Source organism: Canis lupus, chromosome 27, assembly GCF_011100685.1.
Source record: "Canis lupus familiaris isolate Mischka breed German Shepherd chromosome 27, alternate assembly UU_Cfam_GSD_1.0, whole genome shotgun sequence".
Lineage (NCBI taxonomy): Eukaryota > Metazoa > Chordata > Mammalia > Carnivora > Canidae > Canis > Canis lupus.
In genome coordinates, this window is record NC_049248.1 from 2,219,886 (window position 1) to 2,245,024 (window position 25,139).

Below are 25,139 nucleotides of genomic sequence, written 5' to 3' on the forward strand. Positions count from 1 at the left end.
CACTGCTCCGCTGTGTCGGGTATACTTGGACCCAAGCTCGAGCTTGTAAATAAACCCTCGTATGTTTGCATCGGTGTCGGCTCCTTGGTGGTTTCTGGAATTCGCAATCTTGGGCACAACACAAACCACTGTAATATTTTAGAATTTTTCAATCCCCTCTAAATCAATTAAGTAATTTTCACCACAGAATGTATATATGCCCTACCTAATCCACAGCAACTGCCTCCTCTTCTGAACTTCTCTAGCAATTGAAATCTGTAGCCCTTATTTGACAATGAATATATCTGAGTTACAGCTCTTTTTTTACTGACTTACACTTTTTAATTTCATGCTTGACGGAATTTTGCTTTTTTTTAATGTATCATTTCCTAAACGAGATTTTAAGTGCCTATGTGGTCTTCTTTCCCACTGGCCCCCAGAACAGTTCTGTGTAATGGGTTACATACTTCACTATGGCTCAAGTAATTAATGCTTTAAAATTCCTTCAACAAAAAAATTTAAAAGATGCCTAATTAAACATAAAATAAAAATGATAAAGTACCATTAAAACATCAACTTACAAATAAATTATGCCAACAGTTTCTAATAAAGCTACAAATAAATGAGCATATAAAGTAGGATTAGTTAAATGTTTCCTGCACCAACATAAGTAAAACCCAATTAAGTCGAAGAACTGGTCTGAAATGTCAATGGGATTACTTAGTGTCAGTAGTTTAGAATATCAGGCTAATAATACATTTGGATCTATAGAAGACTACTCCTAGAAAAAGGCAAGCCAGATTCCCTGGCAAAAGAAAGGGCACTTCACACAGTTAATCTTAGAAACTTAGATAAGAAAAAATGAGAATAGAATGCCTCTCTCCATAGGTACTCACAATATCTACATAAAAGAGAGATGAATGGTTCAACCTCTAACCATAAGGTTAGGGTTAATGACACTGTTGTTGGAGATAAATACGTGTTTATTGAAAGAAAAGTACATTCATAATGTAGGATGTATGGTCTGAGTCAAAAACCAACTAGTGGCCAATAAACATTGTTTATTCATTTGGTCAAACATTTTTTTAGGAAAAAGTGGCTTGCCATAATGGATTAAGAATGATTTTGAAGTCAGATAAACTGTGATTACTGATAAATTCTGTTATCTTTGACAAGATTACATTTAACCTAAGCATCAGTTTCCTTATCTGTGAAATGATTTTAAGAATCTGCTACAATGCAGATCTGTTTTAAGAATAAAAGATGATAAATAAAAAGAAACTATCATAGGTCTCAAGACTCAGAAGACAATAAATAAATGATGGTCTTTATTATGATGATGATGGGCTAGGTACTAGGAACATTAAAGTTAGTATCACAACTTGTTGGAGAAGATATGCATTAAGTAAATATAGCAATGAGCTAGTGAACTCTATGCAAAAGGTCTGATGCAAATAGAAAAGAGAAAACAGTTAATTTAACTTTGACACTTGGGAAGTTTCCTAAAAAGGTAACATCTGAACCAAGACCTGAAAAATGTGTAAGAGATTCATGAGTCAGGCATGACAAGAGAAAGACATAACTGATAAAGGCAACAGCATGTATCCAAAAACAGAGGAAAGAAAAAGAATACACAAAGAATACATAGTTTAGCACAGCTGGAGCAACAAGTAAATGTGATGTGAGACTAAAAACGTAAGTATAAAAACAATCCAAATGCCCATCAACAAATACATAAAATGAAAAAAAAAAAAACAAATACATAAAATGTAGCATATACATATATAGAATATTACACTCAGTCATAAAAAGGAATGAAGTTCCCATATGTACTACCACATGGGTAAACATAACACTAAGTGAAATGTGCCACACACAAAGACAAATATTGTGCAATTCTGTTTATATGAAAAATCTAGAATAGGCAAATCTGCAGAGACTAAAAGTAGAGAAAGGGTACCAGAGGCTGAACTGGAAAGAGGGAATGGAAAGTTGTATTTCTTTTTTTTTTTTTTTTAATTTTTATTTATTTATGATAGTCACAGAGAGAGAGAGAGAGAGAGAGAGAGAGGCAGAGACATAGGCAGAGGGAGAAACAGGCTCCATGCACTGGGAGCCCGACGTGGGATTCGATCCCGGGTCTCCAGGATCGCGCCCTGGGCCAAAGGCAGGTGCCAAACCACTGCGCCACCCAGGGATCCCGAAAGTTGTATTTCAATAGGTACAGAGTTTCTGTATGGGATGATGAAAAATTGTGGAAATAGTGGTGATGGTCATTCAACACTGTGAATGTAGTATTGTACGCTGAAAAATGTCTAGAATGGCAAATTTTATGCTATATGTTTTACCACGATAAAATTTTCTTAAAAAAAAAAAAAAAAGACACAGGGGTCCATAGCACCATTATTTGTAACAGTCAAAAACCAGAAACAATCCAAATGTCTATCAATAAGAAAACGGAAAAACAAATGTGACATATTTATGTAACAGAATACTACTCAGTAATTAAAAAGAACTGTAACTAACCTACAAAAGAGTATGGATAAGTAGCAAAAACATGCTAATCATAAAGAGTATATACTAAATGATTCCACTTATATTAAGTCCAGCAACAAGCAAAGCAATCTATTGTGGTAAAAGTCAGAATAACAGTTATCTCTGGGAATAAGCAAGATGGAGAGAGGTTACAGACTTGAAAAAGGCATGAGAGAAGTTTCTGAAATGATGAAAATAATCTGAATCTTGTTCTGTGGTGATCATATGTAGGTAGTGTCATGGTGCTATATATTGAAGATCTGAGTAATTTTACTGTGTTTAAAACATTCCTCAATAAAATACTGTTTGTATAAATCATCCCTCAATAAAAATGCCCTTTTTTTTTTTAAGATTTTATTTATTTATTCATGAGAGACACAGAGAGAGGCAGAGACACAGGCAGAGGAAGAAGCAGGCCCCATGCAGGGAGCCCGATGTGGGACTCGATCCCGGGACTCCAGGATCACACCCTGGGCCGAAGGTGAGTGCTAAACCACTGGGCCACCCAAGGATCCCAATAAAAATGTTTTCAAAAAGAAAAACAGGAGAGAGGAAAAGAGGTGCTATAGACTTTTCATATTAAAGGGTTTTAGGGGATCCCTGGGTGGCACAGCGGTTTAGCGCCTGCCTTTGGCCCAGGGCGTGATCCTGGAGACCCGGGATCGAATCCCACGTCGGGCTCCCGGTGCATGGAGCCTGCTTCTCCCTCTGCCTGTGTCTCTGCCTCTCTCTCTCTCTCTCACTGTGTGCCTATCATAAATAAAAAATAAAAAAAATTAAAAAAAAAATAAATAAAGGGTTTTAGGTTTTATTGTGTAGGCAAAGCTGAGCGTTTAAATTATGAGGTTGGGCCAACCTGAACACAATTATATTTGTTTTTAGAAACTTACTTTGGCAACAGAGAGAAGGCAACAATGAAGAAGGGAGGCAGGAAAGAAGAGAAATAAATCAATACTTACCAAAGTCTAAAGCAGTTGTTCTCAACTAGAGGCAATTTTGCCTGACCCCCAACCTAAAGGACATCTGGCAATATCTAGAATCATCTTTACTTGTCACAAGGAGAGGAAATGATACTGGCAACTAGTAGGTAGGGGCCAGGATTCTGTTAAACATCCAATAATGCAAAAGACAGTTCTCCAAAACAAAGAACTATCTGGTTAAAATGTTAACAGCCAATGAGAAACTGATCTAAAGAAATGATGACGGAAGATCTATACACCCACTACAGTATTATGTGATGACAGAAGATCTATACACCCACTATGGTATTATGTGTTCATATCAGAAAAAATAATACTTTATCAGATACTTCATACTTCTTACCAATAAGTGGTTACTAGTGCCACTAGCTAAGCTAAATGGCAACCATTCATTCAAAAAATATACAAAGTACTCATTGAGCAGCTACCATCTGACAGACAAAGAACCTGAGGCTAAATGATTTGCCCAAGATCACTAGAAAATACCAGTCAAGGGAAGCCCGGGTACCTCAGCAGTTAGCGCCACCTTCAGCCCAGGTTGTGATCCTGGAGACCCGGGCTCCAGTGCTCTGTCTCTCTCATGAATAAATAAATAAAAATCTTTAAAAAGAGAAGAAGACGACGACAAAGAAGATGAAGAAGACGACGACGACGACCACCACCACCACCACCACGAAGACGAAGACGAAGACGAAGAAGGAGGAGGAGGAGGAGGAGAAAATACCAGTCAAGAAGTTCAACTCAGGTCCATACAAGTTCCAAAGTTCACGCTGTAGTCTTTCCACTCTCTTGTTTTCTAATTATAAAAGTGCCTGATTTTGTAGGTAACAGACATTTGACTGAAAGACGACAAATATACAGGCAGGCCTTGCTTTCTAGTAGTGCAGGATAGTAAAAATGACTGTGCAAGCCAAAATCATGTAGAGCAATCTTATAAACAATAAGGAAAATGGCTATTCTGTGACCTTTAAAAATTAACAAAATATTAAAAACTGTCAATTATAAATGTACAAGGAAATTTTAAAAACAGTAAAACCAGTATGCTATATTTTACAACAGAAACATTGAGAATTAAGTATTTATTTGTAAAAAAACTTACCAAGAGTAATTTGAACGGTGCAGGTCTTTTTTTTTTTTTTTAAGTAGGCTCTATACCCCATGTAGGGTTTGAACTCACAACCCCGAGATTAAGAGTCACCTGCTTTGCCTGCTTTATTGACTGAGCCAGCTAGGCGCCTCAGTGCTTGCCTTCTTATCACATAAATTACAATACAAAGTAAGCATCTTTTCTCTGCCTTGGCAAATTGTCCATATTCTAAGTTTGGATCAGCTTTCAACATTTCATTCTTTGTGCTTTCATGTCATGAAATTCCTAGAAGCTTTCCTTTAGATTTAACTCTTTTGCCTATATCACTTCTCTGGACATCTTCAACCTTTTTGTCACAAACGCTTTACTCCTTTATGTTGACAAGTGTGCCCCCACTATGTCCTTCTGGCTGCACATCTAGAATATCTTTACGTGGTAGCAGGGTCAACATTCCCCATCCCAATCAGGTTATTTCTTCTATAGCCATTTATGTTTGTTCTGACATACAATTGCAGCAGTATCAGTTTCATTTCATTGCTTTTACCTTTATTACCCAATTCCCCTTCTAATTATCTATTTTTGTAAAAAGTCACATGTTTTTATTAATGGGAAACAACACAATCGTAGACTTCGTTGTCTTATGCATTAAATAGAGGATAGATGTACGATAGCCAGTCAGTCATGAAGACTTTCAAAGAAGTGACATGACTGGTCACTAATCATGATGCATATCTACTATTTGCACAGTAGATTGTAGACTGTAGACTGAAGACTGAAGAACTAGCACAAAAGTTCGTACTTCGTGCAATTACAGTAAATACACCACAGTAAGTGAAATTTGAGCCATAGTATTGAGGGCCTGGTATCATTTAACTAACTAACCCATGATAACTGAAACTCATGCATATTGGAACCTTGCCAAAGCATTAAAGCTGCTTGTCCACATTTTCTCTTCTCATCTTTTACAACTGCCCTTTCTATCCAAAATAGTGCTTCTAAAAAAACTAAACTCAATATAATGCAAGCCTGTATGTAAGACAAGGATTTCATTTCTAAGATACAGAACTACATCCAGTTTTCTAAGTCAGTTTTTTCTTAATAAATACCAAAAGTAATACAGCTAACCTGAACGTGGATTTGAATAGCACAGAACCACTTACACAGGAATTTTTTACAGTATAATACCATAAATATATTTTCTCTTCTTTATGGTCTTCTTAATATAATACTTCTTTCCTCTAGCTTAGACAGTATATAATACTGTATATAATAATAGATCTATAAAATATGTGTTAATCAACTTGATATGTTATGGTAAGGTTTCCAATCAACCGTGGGTTACCAGTAGTTAAGTTTTGGGGGAAGTCAAAAGTTACACACAGATTTTTGAAAAGTTAGCAACCCTAACCCTGCACTGTTCAAGGGTCAACTACAATTCCTCTCTAGTAGTCTAGTATATGCTTTGGAGGCAGAATGTGGTCAGTGGTCAGAAATACATAACCCAGTAAAGATAAATATCCATCCCAGTATGTCAGCAAAATTTGAGTATTTATAAAAGAATGTTTCATTCAGAAGTACAAAGTACTAAGTCTGTTAATTTATCAAGTATTATCTCCAGTTCTCACCCTCCTAAAACAGAAGACTCACAAATACATCCTCAAAAAACAAGCATCCAAAATACTAGCCCATAATTAGCTATTTATTGTGTTCAAGCACTATGGAGTTACTAATTAAGAGAGCTACATAGAGTGGGTGGAAGTAAACACAGTTTCCTGGATTACACAGAGGATAACAAGAAACAATAAAGTGGTAGTGTCAAACACTGGCTAGAACATAGAATTAAAAAATGCTTTCTCTAGGGTACTGGAGCAACTTCATAGTTATGTCACACAAGAATGGTTTAGAAAGCCTATCCTGGGCACTGTATGTAAAACAGTCTTTGACTTTGAATATTAATTCTAAACTACCCTGTCAAGAGCAGAAATGACTTTCAATTTCCCATTAGCAGGCACTAAACCACGGTACCCAAAGATCTCTCTTTCAAAAATAGCAACTGTATAAAGATGATCACATACATTGTTAAATACATGATATATTCTGTTTCTGTTGTCATATTCTAATCCTCATCAAAACAAATTATGAAGAGAAACAAGACACTGTGAAAGATTAAGCGATTAAAACCAAAGCTGCATTAAAAAGGCATAAAATTTAATTCTGTAAGGCTTTCTACGAATGAATTACTCTATTTAAACTTAAAGAAAGGTCAATGCGCTGAAGTACAAAACCACTTTTAAATATTTTTCTCCTACATTCAATTTAGTCCATCTGTGAAAAGACTAAGTTAAAAAAATTATTATACATCAGGGGGGCACCTGGGTGGCTGAGTTGGTTAAGTGTCTACCTTCAGCTCAGGTCATGACCTCAGGGTCCTAGAATCAAGCTCCATGTTGGTTCCCCTGCTCAGTGGGGAGTTGGCTTCTTCCTCTTTCTCTGCCCCTCCCCCACTTGTGTTCTCTAATAAATAAATAAAATCTTTAAAAAAAATTATTATACTTCAAAAAACAATGATATCCAACTTTGATGATCTATCCACTGTGCAACAACCTAAAATAACAATTCTGTAAAGTATATTTTGCCTTAATGATAAAGATGAATGCTTTTAAGATCAGTCTAATATGGAAAGAATTCATTTGGGCATTTATCTGTTTTATCCAAACTCAGTTCAATTCCATTAATTCCGTTAACAAATGTCTACTAAAATATTCTTAAATAGATGAGTAAAGAATAATCTTTGTCTTACATGAGCTTACAACCTAATGAGGGGCTGACTTAGCCATATAAATGATTAAAATAGAAATAAGGTATAACTAGTTTAAAGGTGGGTAGGGAGATGTGGAGCTCAGAAAATGTTGCATGAGAAAGAGAATTCTGGAAAGATGAAAGAGAATCGTCAAGAGGGGGAAAAAGCAAAAGCACCCCTTTGAAGACAAGATATCCATCCAGTTCGATCGAAACTAAGGATGCATTCAGGAAAACAGCAAGACACAAATTATAAACGTAAATATTAGTTGAAGTAGACAGAATGTCACAGAGATTCACAATTGTAATACCTTCCACAGTTAGAAAATAAAGATCAAGGAAATGGTAAAATACCTCATTACCCTGAAATACTGGGCTTGGGACAATAAATCTTTGGTTAAAATTTGTCTGCCTTTATGGATGTCACTGAGCACTGATATCTTCTGCATTCACGTACAGCTTAGTTATGAGGACTAAGATCTAAGGCCCCTATTTTATCACCTGTTCCAGGGAATTCCTGCCAAGAAAGGTAAGAATATAAATCAGTAAATAACTTTATTATTAGTTTTAGAAACTTCTCAAAAACTCATTTAACTAAACAACAGACTGCTCAACCAGACCCTTAGTATAATCAATTGTTCAACTGGATGAATCTGTTCACTTATCAAACAAATATTTGTTAATCAAGACTTGCTCCACCAATCCTATCTATCAAATCACAAACTCTGCAATGCCAATATGATTGTTGTATTCTTTTTCTTTAAAAAAGATTTGAGAGAGGGCAGCCCAGGTGGCTAAGCAGTTTAGCGCCACCTTCCGCCCAGGGTAGAATTCTGGAAACCCAGGATCAAGTGCCACGTCTGGCTCCCTGCATGGAGCCTGCTTCTCCTTCTGCCTGTGTCTCTGCCTCTCTCTCTCTCTTTCTCTGTCTCTCATGAATGAATAAATAAAATCTTTAAAAAAAAAAAAGATTAGAGAGAGAGAGTGCGCACGTGCGCAGAGGGGCAGAGGGAGAAGAGAGAAACTCTTAAGCAGACGCTGTGCTGAGTGCAGAGCCCAATGTAGGGCTTGATCTCATTACCCTGAGATAACAACCTGAGTCAAAATCAAGAGTTGGATGTTCAACCAACTAAGCCACCCAGGCACCCCATGAATGCTGTATTCAAAGACTTGACTTAAACTACTAGAACCCAGACCCTCAAACCCTATAAATATCCATCCATGACCTCTCCTTTGTAAAACATTACTAGGATGTTTTACAGTGGTATGCACTTACTGCAGCCAAGTAATAAACTTGGCTTAGTTTGAGCAACAGGTAACTTAATGGTCTTTTTGGAAAGTTAACAGGCTGGATCCAGCTTAAAATTTAAAATCTGGGACAGCCCGGGTGGCTTGGTGGTTTGGCGCCATCTTCAGTCCAGGGCCTGATCCTGGAGACTGGGGATTGAGTCCCAGGTCAGGCTCCCTGCATGGAGCCTGCTTCTCCCTCTGCCTGTGTCTCTGCCTCTCTCTCTCTCTCTCTCTCTCATGAATAAAAAAATAAATCTTTAAAAAAATGTTTTTTAATCTGAAATGTGTAGCTAAAGCTTTTTTAAAAAAAGGAAAATGAGAAAAGGTGTTAGTAAGCTGATATAGCTAACAAATACACAGGGGTTAATGGAAATTAAGGTGTCTACAGAAAATGAAAGCTGAGGGACACCTGGGTGGCTCAGCAGTTGAGCACCTGTCTTCAGCTCAGGGCATGATCCCAGGGTGCAGGACTGAGTCCCATATCAGGCTCCTTGCAGGAAGCCTACCTCTCCTTCTGCCTATGTCTCTGCCTTTCTCTCTCTGTGTCTCTCATGAATAAATAAATTAAAAATCTTAAGAAAGAAAGAAAGAAAGAAAGAAAGAAAGAAAGAAAGAAAGAAAGGAAGGAAGGAAGGAAGGAAGGAAGGAAGGAAGGAAGGAAGGAAGGAAGGAAGGAAGGAAGGAAGGAAGGAAGGAAGGAAGGAAGGAAAAAAGAAAAGAAAAGAGAAAAGAAAAGAGAAAGAAAATGAAAGCTGAAAGAGAAAGCACTGATGAATGCATCTCCTGAACTGTCCAGTAAAATAAGTACAATATCTAATGTATATGGACATTCATTTTGGACTGCCTAAAAATATATATACTCTTAGCCTATACAGACTAGTTATCTCTATCAAAGCCTAACAGAAAAGATCTTTAAAATCATCCAATTTTTTTATTGTCACATAGCAACTCTCTCTAATCTTAACTGAATGTCCTAAATACACTTCCTCCAGAAAAGAAAATGCAGGGATCAGCAGACAATAGTCTATTTACAATTTAACTTTCTTAGGATAAAGTAATATAGAGTGGCATTCTTACAAGTTTGGTTAAAGCAAAACTGCTCAATAAGTAATTCCTAGGTTAAAGGAGTAAAAGTTGGCTCCTAATCCCCATTTATGAAGAAGAATCTAGAGTAAAGGAAAAGTAAGGCAATCATAAAGGCTGCTGCTCTCTTCGACTTAATACCTTGAAAATTCAGAGATGTGAAGAAAACCTGTAAAACTAAAGATCAGGGCAATCTGGATGCCTCTTTTGTGGCTTTGTCTTAGCTTTCAAAACCCTTAAATAGGGCAGCCCCTGTGGCGCAGCGGTTTAGCGCCGCTTGCAGCCCGGGGTGTGATCCTGGAGACCCAGGATCAGGTCCCGCGTTGGGCTCCTTGTATGGAGCCTGCTTCTCCCTCTGCCTGTGTCTCTGCCTCTCTCTCTCTCTGTCATAAATAAATAAAAACTTAAAAAAAAAAAAAAAGCCCTTAAATATACTTTAGCATATATAGTTAAAGGAATCCCGGTTTTAGAGAAGAAATGGCCTATTCATTTTAACCAATATACCACATTATATATTTCAAAAATAATTTTGGATGATAAAAAGTACTGCACCAGAAGTCTAGAGACCTGGATTTTAGGCCTCAATTGTCTAGGCTTACTTGCTACCAAACCTTCCACTACTTTGCACTCTTGATCCTTCATTCTAACTATGCTGAACACTTCCTAGGTTTAGACACCAGTACATACCAATGTATACTCAATACATGTTAGCTATTATTGGTACTATTCCCTAAAAAGCATCGTGCTATTTTTTACTTTTGTGTCTTCACATCTGTTGTTCCCTCTGCTTAGACTATCCTTAGTTTTTTCTCTTAGTTAACTCTGAAACTCAAGTTTTGCCTCCCTAGACCCTAGGTGATGACAGAATTGCTCCCACAGTACCCTGCACAATCACACAACCAATACCACAAACGTATTGATTTCCTTGTCTGTCCCTCCAACTGGACTGTCAGCTGTTTAAGAGCAGAGACTATGTTTTATTTTTGTATTCCCAGAATGCCAATACATCCTTAAATAAAACAAAACACAAATACAACGCTGGGGTGCCTGGGTGGCTCAGTTGGTTAAGCATCCGACTCTTGGTTTTGGCTCAGGTCATGATCTTAGGGTCCTGAGACTGAGTCCCTCGTTGGGCTCCTCACTGAGTGTGGAGTCTGCTTATCCCTTCCCCTCCCCCTTGTTCTCTCTCTTTCTTTAAAAATAAATAAATAAAATTCTAAAAAACAAAACAAAAACCTAAAAAATATCTGAAGAATAAATGCATGCATCTTTACTAAACTAAATTTGGTATTCCCTCCCCTCTGACATTCTAGGAACCAAGTTTGGATACTTGGAAGAAAGCTGAGACTATTTAATAGAAATCAGGACATCAAAAGGAAAAGCTGATGGGGGAGGGAGCAGGCTAAATTAGTTCAATTTAAAGCAGTTTAAGGAAAAAATAAATAAAAATAAATAAAACAGTTTAAGGTCCAATAAAGAGGTCAGTACTAAGATGAGAGATTTAAAAATCACCTTTGTGAAAAGACTGTTAAAGTCAAGGATGGCTGAGATGGAAGAGTAAGTTCGGGATGTGACTACTAGGATTTATTGTAATTACCGGACTACTATTACAAAGGAAGGACAGGGTAACAGAATTCTTATTTATTGTGCACTAACTACATGCTGGACACTTACTAAGTGCCTTTATAAACTAAATAATCAAATCCTCAGCAACCTTCTGAGATGAGTATTTCTATTCTCATTTTATGATGTGGAAAACCAGATCAAGCGTAGTAAATAAAGAAATGCAATCTAAGGGAAGTTACATAGCTCCCAGTGGTACCTTGATTCCCAGCCTAATGACATTATCTTATATAAATGAAGTACATTCCTGGTCAATTTCCTTCACGCACTTTGTTTCAAACTAATATTAAATATATGATCATATGAGGGTCTGTTAAATGTTTTTAATGTTTAAAGGGGGAAAGGGGTCATTCCTGATCCAGCAATTCCCTTCCTAGGTATAGAGCTAACAGAAATGCGACTATACATTCACCAGAAGACAAGTACTAAAATAGTTATAGAAATACTATTTAGAAGAGCCCAGAACTTGAAACAACCCACTAGCTATCATTAAGAGAACGTATTATAGTCACACAAAGAAAACTAAAGGACAGTAAAAATGAACAAAACTACAGCTACACAAGGTATAGATGAATTTCACAAACATGATGCTGAGTGAAAGAAGCCAGATACAAGAGTATTTAATGGTTCCAATGACATGAAGTATAAAAATAGGCAAAACTAATCTATACCATTAGAAATCAGGACAATGGTTACCTCTGGGAAAAGGACGGGCTTCACTATGGAGGAGGGAAGGCATTAAGGGGACCTCTAGGGGTATTGGTTACACAGGTTACCATATATGCACTTTTCTGTATGCACTATACACTTCAATAATGTTTTTGTTGTTTTTTTCTTAAAAACGGTGGGAAATAAAAATATAGAAAAGATCAGAGATTTAAATCTAGGTCTCTCTGAACCCAAAACTTTGCTTTTGTTTTTCCTTTTCTTTTTAAAAACTGCTTCCTTAGAGATTACTGAAGCACAGTAGCTTCACTAAATAAAAACAAACTTGGTTTAAGTGATAAAAGTAGCTATTACATAGTAATTTAATAAGCAAAGACACCTAATTAGACCAATCCATGAAAAACTAATTATGACCTTCATTTATCTTTTATCCTCTAACAAAGAAGAGTTTACAACTATAGTAGGGGAACCACAGAAATGTGGAGGTTGAGAAAACTTAGATATCACCTGGTTCTAACAACTCATTTCAATATTAAGAAAATGAGGCCCAAAGAAATAACGAAAATTGGCCAAAATCACACAACTCGCTGGTAGTGGACCAGGGCCAAAACTTAGGTTCAATCATTCATTGTTTATGAATGAACTATTTTAAGTACTGGGGATAAGAATTATGTTCGGATTAGCAAAAACAGTAACTATCTTTTTTTTTTTTTAAAGATGACTACAAAGTATAATAACAATATGTAATAGATTATGCCTGGTCCTTAAACAGGCATAGAAAAAGAATCTGCCTAAGATGATTTTTTTTCTTAAGATCTTATTTATTTATTCCTGAGAGACACAGGCAGAGACACGGGCAGAGGGGAGAAGCAGGCTCCACGCAGGGAGCCCGATGTGGGACTCGATCCCAGCACTCTGGGATCATGCCCTGAGCCAAAGGCAGACGCTCAAGCATTGAGCCACCCAGGCATCCCTCTAAGATGAAATTTAAGCAAATCTTTTCTTATTGACACAAATGATGTGCCATATCCAACATTTGTAAGTACTTTCCATGTACCACACACAGTTCTCACTACCACACTATGAGACAAAGTACACACTATCAGGTATTCCATTTACGGATAAGGACATACTCAGTTACTCTGGGCCTAGGTTTAACTGCCAAAGTTTCATCAGTCTAGAACCTATACATACACATCTTATGAAAAGGAGAAGGCTATAATCACTAGTTCCCAAAACTTAAGTGTGCCCCCAGATTCATGTGAGGGAGCTTATGAAAAATAGATTCCTATTCCAGAGATTTTAAAGTACGGTTAACCCTTAAACAACCAAGGGGTGGGGCACTGCCTCCCCAAGTAGTCAAAAATCCACATAAAACTTTGGATTCTTCAAAAACTTACCTAATTGTCTACTATGGACCAAAAGCCTTACCAATAACATAATAACATAAACAGTTGATTAACACATATTTTGTATGTTATATACTGTATTCTTACAATAAAGTACGCTAAAGAAAATGCTACTAAAAAATCATAAATAGGGGATCCCTTGATGGCTCAGCGGTTTAGTGCTTGCCTTTGGCCCAGGGCGTGGTCCTGGAGTCCCAGGATCGAGTCCCACATCGGGCTCCCTGCATGGAGTCTGCTTCTCTCTCTGACTGTGTCTCTGCCTCTCTCTCTCTCTGTGTCTCTCATGAATAAATAAAAATTTTTTTAAAAATCATAAATAAGAGAATCTATATTTATAGTATTGGTGGTACTGCATATTTCAAAAAAATCCATGCATGAGTAGACTCATGCAGTTTAAATCTGTATTGTTCAAGGGTCAACTGTATTTGATTTCTAGTCCTCTGTTTTTTAAAAAAAAATTAGTTTTTTTTTTTAAGATTTTATTTATTTTTTTCATGAGAGACACTGAGAGAGAGAGAGAGAGAGAGAAAGAAAGAGAGGGGGGGGGGGGGGGCAAGAGACACAGGCAGAGGGAGAAGCAGGCTCCACACGGGAAGCCCGATGTGGGACTTGATCCTGGGACTCCAGGATCATACCCTGGGCCTAAGGCAGGCCAAACCGCTGAGCCACCCAGGGATCCCTAGTTTCTTAAGGAATAAAGTAAATTAACCTCTCCACTGCCTCAAATAAAGGACTCTCACACATAGGGAAATGAATGCAACTGTACAGATATTTCATTTGAAGCTCCCTAAGAGTCAATTCCACAATTACAATGGATCAGTACCACAAACAGGGCCTCCTTTTCCACAATTTTGACTATCTATGATAAGTGTCCTTTAAAATGTATTAAAGACAAATAACCACTCAAACTGCCAAATCACACTTTTGACAATAAACCAGTGAAAGGAAAATCCAGCCCCATGAAGAGAAGTAGTATATTAAGTCTTCTAATAAGAGTCCCAGTGTATCACTCACATAAATTCAATGGAACCTCTGTTTCTTCATCTGCAAAACAGATTTTACTAACACCTACTCTATAAGGCTACTCTAGGAATGAATGAGATGATATGTGTAAAAGAGCTTAGAAAGTTGCCTCACACGTTGTACAGGCTCAAAAAATATCATTCTTCTGATAAATAATAAAAATACACTTATTCTATCATGGATTAAAAAAGTATGTTAACTAATTTTCCCTGAACTCAAAACAGCATACTCCAATACTCTCTTTCTGTACATCTCTTTATGGAAACTACTTGAAACAGTTTAGACCTAGAACACTATATTGGCTACTGATAAATTCATTCAACAACTATGTGTTATATGCCTACCATGAATCAAAAAGACTGGGCTTGAATCTGAGGATGGGGTGATAAAACTCAAGATTTGTTCCACCATGGAACACAGTCTGCAAGCAAAAATAATTACTAAACATCTAATCAAACAAATACATAATTACAAGTTACGGTGTGTACTGTGATGAAATATAAAAGACATGATTAAATATATGAGTGGGAAAGATGAAATAGAAATCAGCTGCCTAGAGTTAGGGTGTGGAGATAGGAATGATAGCTAGCTAATGGATAAAAGATTTACTCAGAGATAATAAAAATATTCTAAATTAAACTGTTCTGATGGTTGCATAATTCTGTGAATATACTAAAACTTGAATTGTACACTATAAATGGGTGAATTTTATATATGATTATCTCAATATTTCTTAAAATGGTGAACTGTGAGTAACTGTGACATTTTCCTTTAACAAACAGCAAAAAATCTAATTCAATTTCCAAATATTCCTCAGAGTATACAGAGATTGGTCTTTCTGTGAACCATGCTCCTGAGAAGAATTTAATACATTATTTTAAATAAAAGAACTATAGGGGCGTGCCTGGGTAGCACAGTTGGTTAAGCATCTGACTCTTGATTTCAGGTCAGGTCACGATCTCAGGGTCATGATATCAAGCCCCACATCCAGCTCCATGCTAGGCAGGGAGTCTGCTTGAGATTCTCTCTTTTCTTCCACTGCCTCTCCCTCTCGTGCTCTTTCTCTCTAAAAATAAAGAAGTAAATCTTTTAAGAAAAAAAAAAAGGTGGGGGGATCCCTGGGTGGCTCAGCGATTTAGCGCCTGCCTTTGGCCTTTGGCCCAAGGAGTGATCATGGAGTCCTGGGATCAAGTCCTGCATCGGGCTACCTGCATGGGGCCTGCTTCTCCCTCTGCCTGTGTCTCTTGCCTCTCTCTCTCTCTGTGTCTCTCATGAATAAATAAATAAAATCTTAAAAAAAAAAAAAAACTATAACTTTAAGCACTGATTTTTAAACAGTAGTGAGTTTCTTAGTTACTTGTGAAGATTTTTAAAAATACATTCATCCAAGACCCAAAGATTCTGACTTAGTAGGTTAGGATTAAATCCTGGCATTTGTGTTTATTTTCCTTAAAGGGCATAGGTGATCCATCAGATGAGTATTCCAAAATAGATTCACTGATTTAAAGGAATCTTCTGATAAACACCTACACAAAAAGATGTATCACTCTGTAATGGATACAACTGCTTATAGAACTTTGTTTTTACAAATTCAGAATTTCACTTGATTTTTATTTAAAAAAAAAAAAAAAAGACACCCCTGGTGCTTTTCCTATTACATTTTTATCCTTATGCACAACTTACATTTAACATAGCTAGAGAATCTAAGGTAATTAACACATTTTTTTTTAAAGCCTACGCAATCTACTTAAGCTCTACATTTTTTTGTTGTTGTTGTTTTTTAAAGATTTTATTTATTCATGAGAGACAGAGAAAGAGAGAGAGAGAGGCAGAGACACAGGCAGAGGGAGAAGCAAGCAGGCTCCACACAGGGAGCCTGACATGAGACTCGATCCCGAGTCTCCAGGATCAGGACCTGGGCTGAAGGCAGCGCTAAACCACTGAGCCACTCGGGCTGCCCCGAAGTTCTACATTTTATAACAAGGGAATGGGGGCCTGGGTAGCTCAGTTGGTTAAGCATCTGCCTTCAGCTCAGGTCATGATCTCAGAGTCCTGGGATAGAGCCAAACGTCCAGTTCCCCGCTCAGCAAATACTTTGCTTCTTTCTCTCCCTCTCTCTCAAACAAATTTTTTTAAAAAATCATTTTAAAAATAAGTAAAAATAAAATGAAGGAACAAGTACTCAAAGAAAATTATACAAAATCATTAGAAATGTGAAAGAACACACCATGATGATAATGTTAGGTTTATTTACTTTCAAAATAACAAAAAACTCACTGAAAGATTAGAATGCATCCGAGAAGCAAAGTTACCCTGGCCTAAAAGAAAAATGAGGTGTGTGTTAACACTTCTGTCAAAAAACAAGTACCAATGATTGAATCTAACCTCTGGGCTCAACATAAATACTCAAGAGGCAGAGTTTTGTTTTGTTTTTTTTAAGATTTTATTTATTTATTCATAGAGACACAGAGAGAGAATGAGAGGCAGAGACACAGGCAGAGGGAGAAGCAGAGAGCCCGACCTGGGACTCAATCCAGGGTCTCCAGGATCACGCCCTGGGCTGCAGGCGGCGCTAAACCACTGCGCCACCGGGGCTGCCCGAGGCAGAGTTTAGAACTGAGAAACATGAAGTCAGCCTGCTGCCAATTTTCATAAAGGCAGTTTTGTTCAGCAGAAAGTACAGTCAGAAGACCTGGCACATGCTCTCTTTTGGCCATGTGACCTTGGGCATATTACTCTAAACTTTCTAAATCTTACTTTCATCCACTTTTAAAAAGAGATCAGGGGATCCCTGGGTGGCTCAGTGGTTTGGCGCCTGCCTTTGGCCCAGGGTGTGATCCTGGAGTCCCAGGATCGAGTCCCACGTCGGGCTCCCTGTATGGAGCCTGCTTCTTCCTCTGCCTGCGTCTCTGCCTCTCTCTCTCTATCATTCATAAATAAATAAATAAATAAATAAATAAATAAATAAATAAATAAATAAATAAATAACTTTTAAAAAATAAAAAATAAAAAGAGATAATATCTGGTCTTCCTATTTGAGTGCAATTTTGAGAAGCAAATGAGATAATGTCTGTGAGAAGGCTACATACAAATTTAAGGCATTATTGGAATTATTCAGACAGATATACTCTATTTGCTAACAGCTAACATATTTCCACTTCAAAACTGGAAATTTCAAGAAAGAAATCCTTCCTCCAAAAACAAACCAAGGGTAGCCCGGATGGCTCAGCAGTTTAGCACTGCCCAGGGTGTGATTCTGGAGATCCAGGATCGAGTCCCACATCAGGCTCCCTGCATGAAGACTGCTTCTCCGTCTGCCTATGTTTGCCTCTCTCTCTGTCTGTCTCTCATGAATAAATAAAATCTTTAAAAAAAAAAAAAATCTTTAAAAAAAAAAAAACCAAAAAATTGGTGTATGGAATTCATTAAGTCCCTTGAAGATATTAATGATTTGTCTTTAATTTCATCAAAATTACATAATTTTTTATAACTCTATCTTCCTTTTCTAGCTCCTATTCTATTTTATTATTATAGTATAGTATTCTTCTATACTAACATCTCTGAAATTAGCAGCAAGGGGCAGTACTGTATACAGATTAAATACAGAACAAAAGTTGCAATTAATGAAGAGGAAGGGCAAGGGAAAACTAGAGCAGTAGAAGTTTTCACTGCTTAAATGACCCAGTATGTTGAAACCACCTCTCATACGGATGCACTGGTCTCTTCATAAACCACCTTCTCATTTGCAGCAAAGAACTTCCACTCCAAAGAGAAACAATACTGAAAGGACAAATTTTCATTAGGAACAGAAACACACAATTTCCTCATTAGTAAATTGAGGAAGTTAAAACCAAAATGGCTTCAGAGAGTCTTTTCAACTCTAACATTTGACAATCTAATGCTCTCATTCCAGGATTCCTCACAGAAAACCTGTTAAAACAGATGGGAACAAAGAAATGGTTCTTTTGTTCAGGTTGTTGGCTTCTGGGTTAACTCTAAGATTAAAGGAAATTCAAATAGAAGTTTTTAAGTCAATCTAATGAGTTCATTCATAAGGATGAAAAAAAATCACATTCGCTTGATAATTTGTTATTGAAACAAGGAGCACAAACATATTTAGAAGATATCACTCTATCAAGTGAAAATTATAAATAAAAATACATAGCATTAAAAAAAATACATAGAATAAGAAACAGATAACCACTGTGTATCTGACACAAAAGGGACAGGATGGACAAATTCTGAATTCTAAAAACATTTTAGTCTCATAACTCATATTATAAACACAACTTCGCTGCCATTTTAAATCTCAGTCTAATTGGCTAGTCTGAAATTTCTCTAGCTTTAACAGAAGTCTTCAGCTTCAATAAGCACACTTGTCAGTTTTGAATATAGTTAAGGAAAGTGGTACATTAAAAAGCATAAAGTGATACAGTTACTACCTATTCAATTATCTCTTCTAAGATGACTAAAGAGAACCTCAAATCTCATATTCTAAAATATGAAATGCTTGATTCCACCTTTTTAAAGCCTGCCCCCTCATCTTACCAATCTCAGTTTTTGCACAGTTAAAATATTCAATAATGATCTTTGATTACCCTCTTTTCCTCAATCTCTACATTGAATCCATCAGGAGGTCCTAATATATATATATATTTTTTTTTTTTTGTCCTCCAAAATATACTGGGAATCCCTCCACTTTTGCTGCTACTGCCACCCTATTTCATGCAAACATTTCTCTCACCTAGAATATTCTACAGGCTCCTGTCCTTCCATTCTGTCTTCTCACAGTTCCTTCTCCACATCCAGAGTGATGGTATAAAAAATCACCAATCCCTCCCTCCTGTTTAGACACTCCAAAGACACTTTCTAGCAGATTTTATTAAAATAAGACCTAAAGTCCTTCTATACACCTATATGATCAAGGTCCCTCCCTGGCCTACTGACCTCCTCTCATTTCACTTTTCCTTCTTATTCCTCATGCTCTAATTGCACTGGCCTTCTTTCAGTCCTCACGGAAAAGAAAAGGGAAGGACAGAATATAAGAGAAGACAGCAGTAGCAGAGGGGGAAAAGCTTATTCCACCTCTGGCTCCCTATGGTAGCTTGTTTCCTCTACCTGGAAATACTCTTCTTGCTGGTGTTCCTTATCACTCAGGCCTCAACTCAAACATACTTTCCTTAAGTACAGCTAAGGAACTCGGGGATGGGGGGGATGGGGATGGAAAGAAACGGAGCAGAGAGGATTTTCTGGGCACTGAAACTACTCTGTATAAGACCATAATGGATATATGTCCAAATTCATAGTATACATAACATCAAGAGTAAATTGTAATATAAACTATGAACTTTGGGTGTCAATTATAGGCTCATCAAATATAACAAAGATAGCATTCTGATGGGGGATGTTGATAGTGGGGGAGGCTATGCATGTGAGGGCAAGAAGTCTCTATTTCTCCTCTCAATTTTTCTGTGAATTTAAAAACTGCTCTAAAACTAAAATCTTAGTAAGAAATTTTTTTTTTTTTTCAAAATTCTCTCAACTCACTATGTTACCATACTTTTCTCTTCATAACAATTATCACTTTGAAATTATCTTATTTATGTGTTTCGGGGGTTTGTTGTCTGTGTCTCCTCCACTTCTGTAATGCAGCCAACAAATTGTGGCTCTTACCCATCACCATATTCCTAGCACCTAGCCCAGTGTAGCCAAACAGGGTCACTGTGTTCCACCCTGTAAGCTGTGCACATTAAAAATCACAATTTAAGATGGATGAGGATTTGATGAAATCTCTTGGGAGAACTGCAAAATGAAAGACCTGAGGGATCCCTGGGTGGCGCAGCGGTTTAGCGCCTGCCTTTGGCCCAGCGCGCTGATCCTGGAGACCCAGGATCGAATCCCACATCAGGCTCCCAGTGCATTGAGCCTGCTTCTCCCTCTGCCTGTGTCGTCTCTGCCTCTCTCTCTCTGTGACTATCATAAATAAATAAATAAATAAAAATTAAAAAAAAACAAAACAAAATGAAAGACCTGGGATCTGAAAAAATACATTCCTACAATACTTCCATTAATCAAAAGCATAATATTTTCAGATCTGCTATTGTGACAATGTGCCAATGAGGTAATCAGAACATGTATTAGCTTTCTCAACCCTGGCACTTACATACTCAGCTAGGTACTTTGTTGTGGGGGCTGTGTATTACAGGATGTTTAGCAGCATCCTTGGTCTCTACCCACAAAATGCTAGTAGTGCAATTCCCCTAGTTTTGACAAGCAAAAATGTGTCCAGACACTGCAAAGTATTTCCTGGGAGTCAAAATTGCCCCAAACAGGAAACCACTGGAATGGTCACTTAAGCTTTCACTGTCTCAGTTTTCTCATCTAGAACACACGTTCAACATATCATAAAAATAGTTCAACTGTACACACCAGTTTATATCTTAGGAAACCTCTGGATATTTACACTACTAAATTTGTTTTTTTGTTTGTTTTTGCTCATTATTAAAATTCAAGACAACAAACAGGAAATTAGAATTCAGGGCAATAGGAACAGAAAAGTAAGCATCAAATCTAAAAACAGAATTTTCACAAATTCTCACATTATTCATATAATATGCATATAGAAGATACACACACACACACTGTTGTTGGTGGTATTTTTCAGAGAAACTGATGCAATGAAAAATTCTGCAGAGTCATAATCAGGAGTTAGATAAAGAGAAGAACCTACATCTTCAAAATGTCATTCCAGTGTTCTGTGGTATAAGAAAATTCTCTCCAGCGTCTGATGCAGCACTCAAAATTTGTTGGTTTTTTGTTAAGATTTCAATTACATATTTACTTGGGATAGAGAAAAAGGAAGAGAGAGAGAGAGAGAGAAGCAAAGGGAGAGAGACAAGCCCCAACTGATCCCATGACACGAGCTGAAATCAAGAGATGGACACTTAACCGGCTGAGACACCCAGACACCCCCAGCACTGAAAATTACATGAAGTACAAGATACAAGGATAGGGAATGGCTTTTTCCTTTAGAAACTTTTGGCAGATTACATATTAAAGTTCTCAATTATTCACTCACTCCTTTCCCACAAAAAAATAGAATCCCCATCCCATTATCTTTGGACCTGGCCACATAACTGCTTTGGCCAATGGAACATAAGCAAATGTAACATACATCATATATGAGCAGAAACTTTGAATGCAAATGTGTGATTTGATTTGGTCTCTGGGACTTTTGCAGTATGCCACGAGCACATGTCCCAGACAGCCTCCTTCAGCTTGAGTCCCAGAATAAGAAGACTCATGGAGCTGACCTGCAATAGAGCAACCTAGAGCAGTCACACTTGACCATAGCCCTTATGTTTGTTTCTATCATTCTAAGTCATTGAGCTTTTGGAATATTTAGTTTCTGCAGCAAAATCTGACTAACATGGGGATGTACTTTTTTGGTGCACTAACATTAAAATATTTACATAACTCTAAATTTCAGTGTGCATGACTTTATAAGTTGTTCTCTCTCTCTCCATATACAATCTTATCTTTGGTTTTTCTTTAACATTCAATATGCACATTATGAACATTTTTAGAGATTAAAAAATCACCAGAATATACCTATCTGCACTGAAGATAGTTGAGTCAAAATTCTCAATTCACATTTGATATTCAAATACCACAAAGATAAGCAAAGTACAGATTCCAAGTATAGGTCCAGAGGACTCAGGAAAGATTCTCCACAAATCTACAGTTAGAATATAGTAGGCCTTGGAGTCCTACAATTTAGTCTTAGTAAGTTTTCTTTAATAGTCCAAAAACACCTAAAAAAATAAAATATCTACACATCTGCCATCTACAGACTGCAGAATATACTCATTTATAAAAGAAATAAGCAAAAAATTAAAGGCTTTATGTAATTCTAATTTTACTATTATTCTGTGTGGGAAACCAGAAAGTGTAAAATAATTTTAGTATACAGGAAACATGTGGGGAAAAGTTTACTTGTTTGAAACATCTTTTTACATGACCAAGAAAGGACTGCTTATTACACACGCCATGAATATTTATCACCCACTATTCACAATTTAATCTACTCCAAGGTCTGGCTTCTGTTCCCAGTCCTCTACCAAAAAAGCTCTTGTTAAAGTTCACCTATGAACACCACGTTGTCAGAACCAGTGGTCACTAGTCTATCCCTTTTGTCCATGATCTCTTCAGCAGTATAGAAACAAATCAAATCACTGCTTCCTCCCTTCCTTGACTTTCTTGGTTTTTGTGATATTACAATTCCTGAGTTTTCCTCCTACCTCTTAAGAGTCTCTTTCCTAGCTTCTTCTACTTTCCCCTCTTATTGAAATGCCCTATGAATGCTGGTGTTCTTCAGGCTAAATGGCTGGATCCTTAGGCCCTTCTCTTTTCCCTCTCCCTCTTAAGTAACCTTAACTATTTCAAAAGTTTTAAGTATCATCTACATTGCAACTACTTCCTAAAAGATTACTTCCAGCCCTGGCCACTCTTAGGAAGGCTACACTCCTACCCAACTATCTTCTAGATGCATCCACTAAGATGTCTCATGTTCATTTCATATTTAACACAACCAAAAGCAAGCTCTTGATCCTCCCACCTAAACCTATTTCACCTCCATACTTTATCCTCTAGTTTTTCCCATCTCAGAAAACAGAATCATACCCCAGCAATCCAAGTATTCATGTCATACCTCACTCATTCTTGTCATTTCCTTCCCTTCTCCCTTAACCCAACATATCCAGCATACCAACAAATTCTGTCAACTCTACCTCCAAAGCACAGCTCAAATGTATCTGCTTCTTGCCAACTCAACTACCACCATCAACCCAGAATAAGCTACTTTCATGAATTTCTATAGCATCCTTCTGACTCATCTCCAAGTTTCTTTCCCCACCAACAGCCCCCAAACTCTGCTATCTTCACATTAAGAGCCCAAAGTGATCTTTCTAGACTGTAAATAAAATCTTATCACTCCCTTCCTTAAAACTTTCCAATAACTTTCACTGTACTTTCCCCATATCATGGTCTACAAAGGTACTTACCTTTTTTCCCCTCATTTCTTCCACCTATCCACTGACCACACTTCTTAAACATGTCAAGTTCTTTTCAGATTTAGGACCTTGCACACACTACTCCTATTACTTGAAATGCCCTGTACACACTTCCTCCTTTCCTCTTCCTGCACTTTCAATCAGTCTTTACTAAGCATTCAGTTACACAATCACTTCTAGAAACTGCTAGAGGTACTAATTATCACTATCAGCTATTTAATATGAGTGTGTTTCAGAACAGTTCAATGTGGGTTGCCTGGCTGGCTCAGTCAATAGAGCATGCAGCTCTTGATTTGGAGGTTGTAAATTCAAGTCCCATATTGGGTATATTTTGTTTTTACTTAAAAACAAAATCCTAAAAAGAAAAGAATAATTCAATGTGTACATTCTGGAAGCCCTTAAGAACATTCCTTACTACCACAAATTTGATTGGTAATAATGTAGAACTCTATCATCACTGGAAAGGAACGCCAATATCATCTATTGTCCCACTACACATGACAAATATAAATCCGAGGTAAGTAACTTGTCTATTTTACAAGGCTAAATGATAGATCTTCTAACTCTGTGTTCAATAACTTGATCAATCCTCTTCCAATTCTGTTTATTACATCACCATTTTAAGATAACCCCAATCATTTAAAAAAAAAAATCCTCAAGTTCATATGGAATGACAAAGGGCCTCTAATAGTCGAAATAGTCTTTTTATTTTTTTAAGATTTTATTTATTTGACAAAGAGCAAATCGGGGAAGAATGGGGGTGAAGGAGAAGCAGACTCCCCACTGAGCAGGTCCAACATGGGGCTTGATCTCTAGGACCCTGAGATCATGACCTGAGCCAAAGGTAGACACCTAACTGACTGAGCCATCCAGGCACTCCTAGTCAAAAGAGTCTTGAGAAAGAACAATAAAGCTGGAAATATCCTACTTCCTTCAAAACATATTACAAAAGTACAGTAATCAAAACAGTATGGTACTGACAGAAAGACAGACCTATAGACCAATGGAACAGAATCAAGAATCCAGACATAAGCTCATGCATATATACTCAAATGATCTTCAGCAAGAATAGCAGGACTATATAATAAGAAACAGACTATACAGTCTCTTCAATAAATGGTACTGGAAAACTAGATACCTGCATGCAAAAGAGTAAAACTGAACCCTTATCTTATATAATACACAAATATCAATTCATAATGACTTAACTCAAAAAAAAAACCTAAATGTAGAACCTAAAACTATATATCTCCTAGAAGAAAATACAGAGAAAAAGGTTTTTTTGGTTTTTTTTTAAAGATTTTTTTTTTATTTATTCATGAGAGGCACAGAGAGAGAGAGGGGCAGAGACACAGGCAGAGGGAGAAGCAGGCTCCATGCAGGGAGCCCGATGTGGGACTCGATCCCAGGACTCCAGGATCACACCCTGGCCCAAAGATAGGCACTAAACCACTAAGCCACCCAGGGAGCCCCAAAAGTTAAGTTTTATAACATTGGTTTTGGTAATGACTTCTTGGATATGACACCAAAAGCACAATTAGACAAGTGGAACTACGTCACCTAAAAAGCTCCTGCACAGCAAAGAAAACCATCA

At 37.2% G+C, this 25,139-nt stretch overlaps 1 protein-coding gene across 8 annotated transcripts in view; it reads right to left on the bottom strand.

Annotated features, from left to right (window-relative positions):
* ADIPOR2 (adiponectin receptor 2) overlaps positions 1-25,139 on the bottom strand; it is a 145,669-nt gene that overhangs the window by 17,177 nt on the left and 103,353 nt on the right. The window contains exon 1 of one of the 8 annotated variants that reach the window (XM_038576328.1): positions 23,537-23,667. The exons of the other annotated variants lie outside the window; for them this stretch is intronic. Coding sequence (XP_038432256.1) covers positions 23,537-23,551 — 15 coding nt within the window. The 5' untranslated portion in view covers positions 23,552-23,667. Of the gene's footprint in view, positions 1-23,536; positions 23,668-25,139 lie in introns of those variants that run through there. 8 annotated transcript variants of the gene reach the window in all.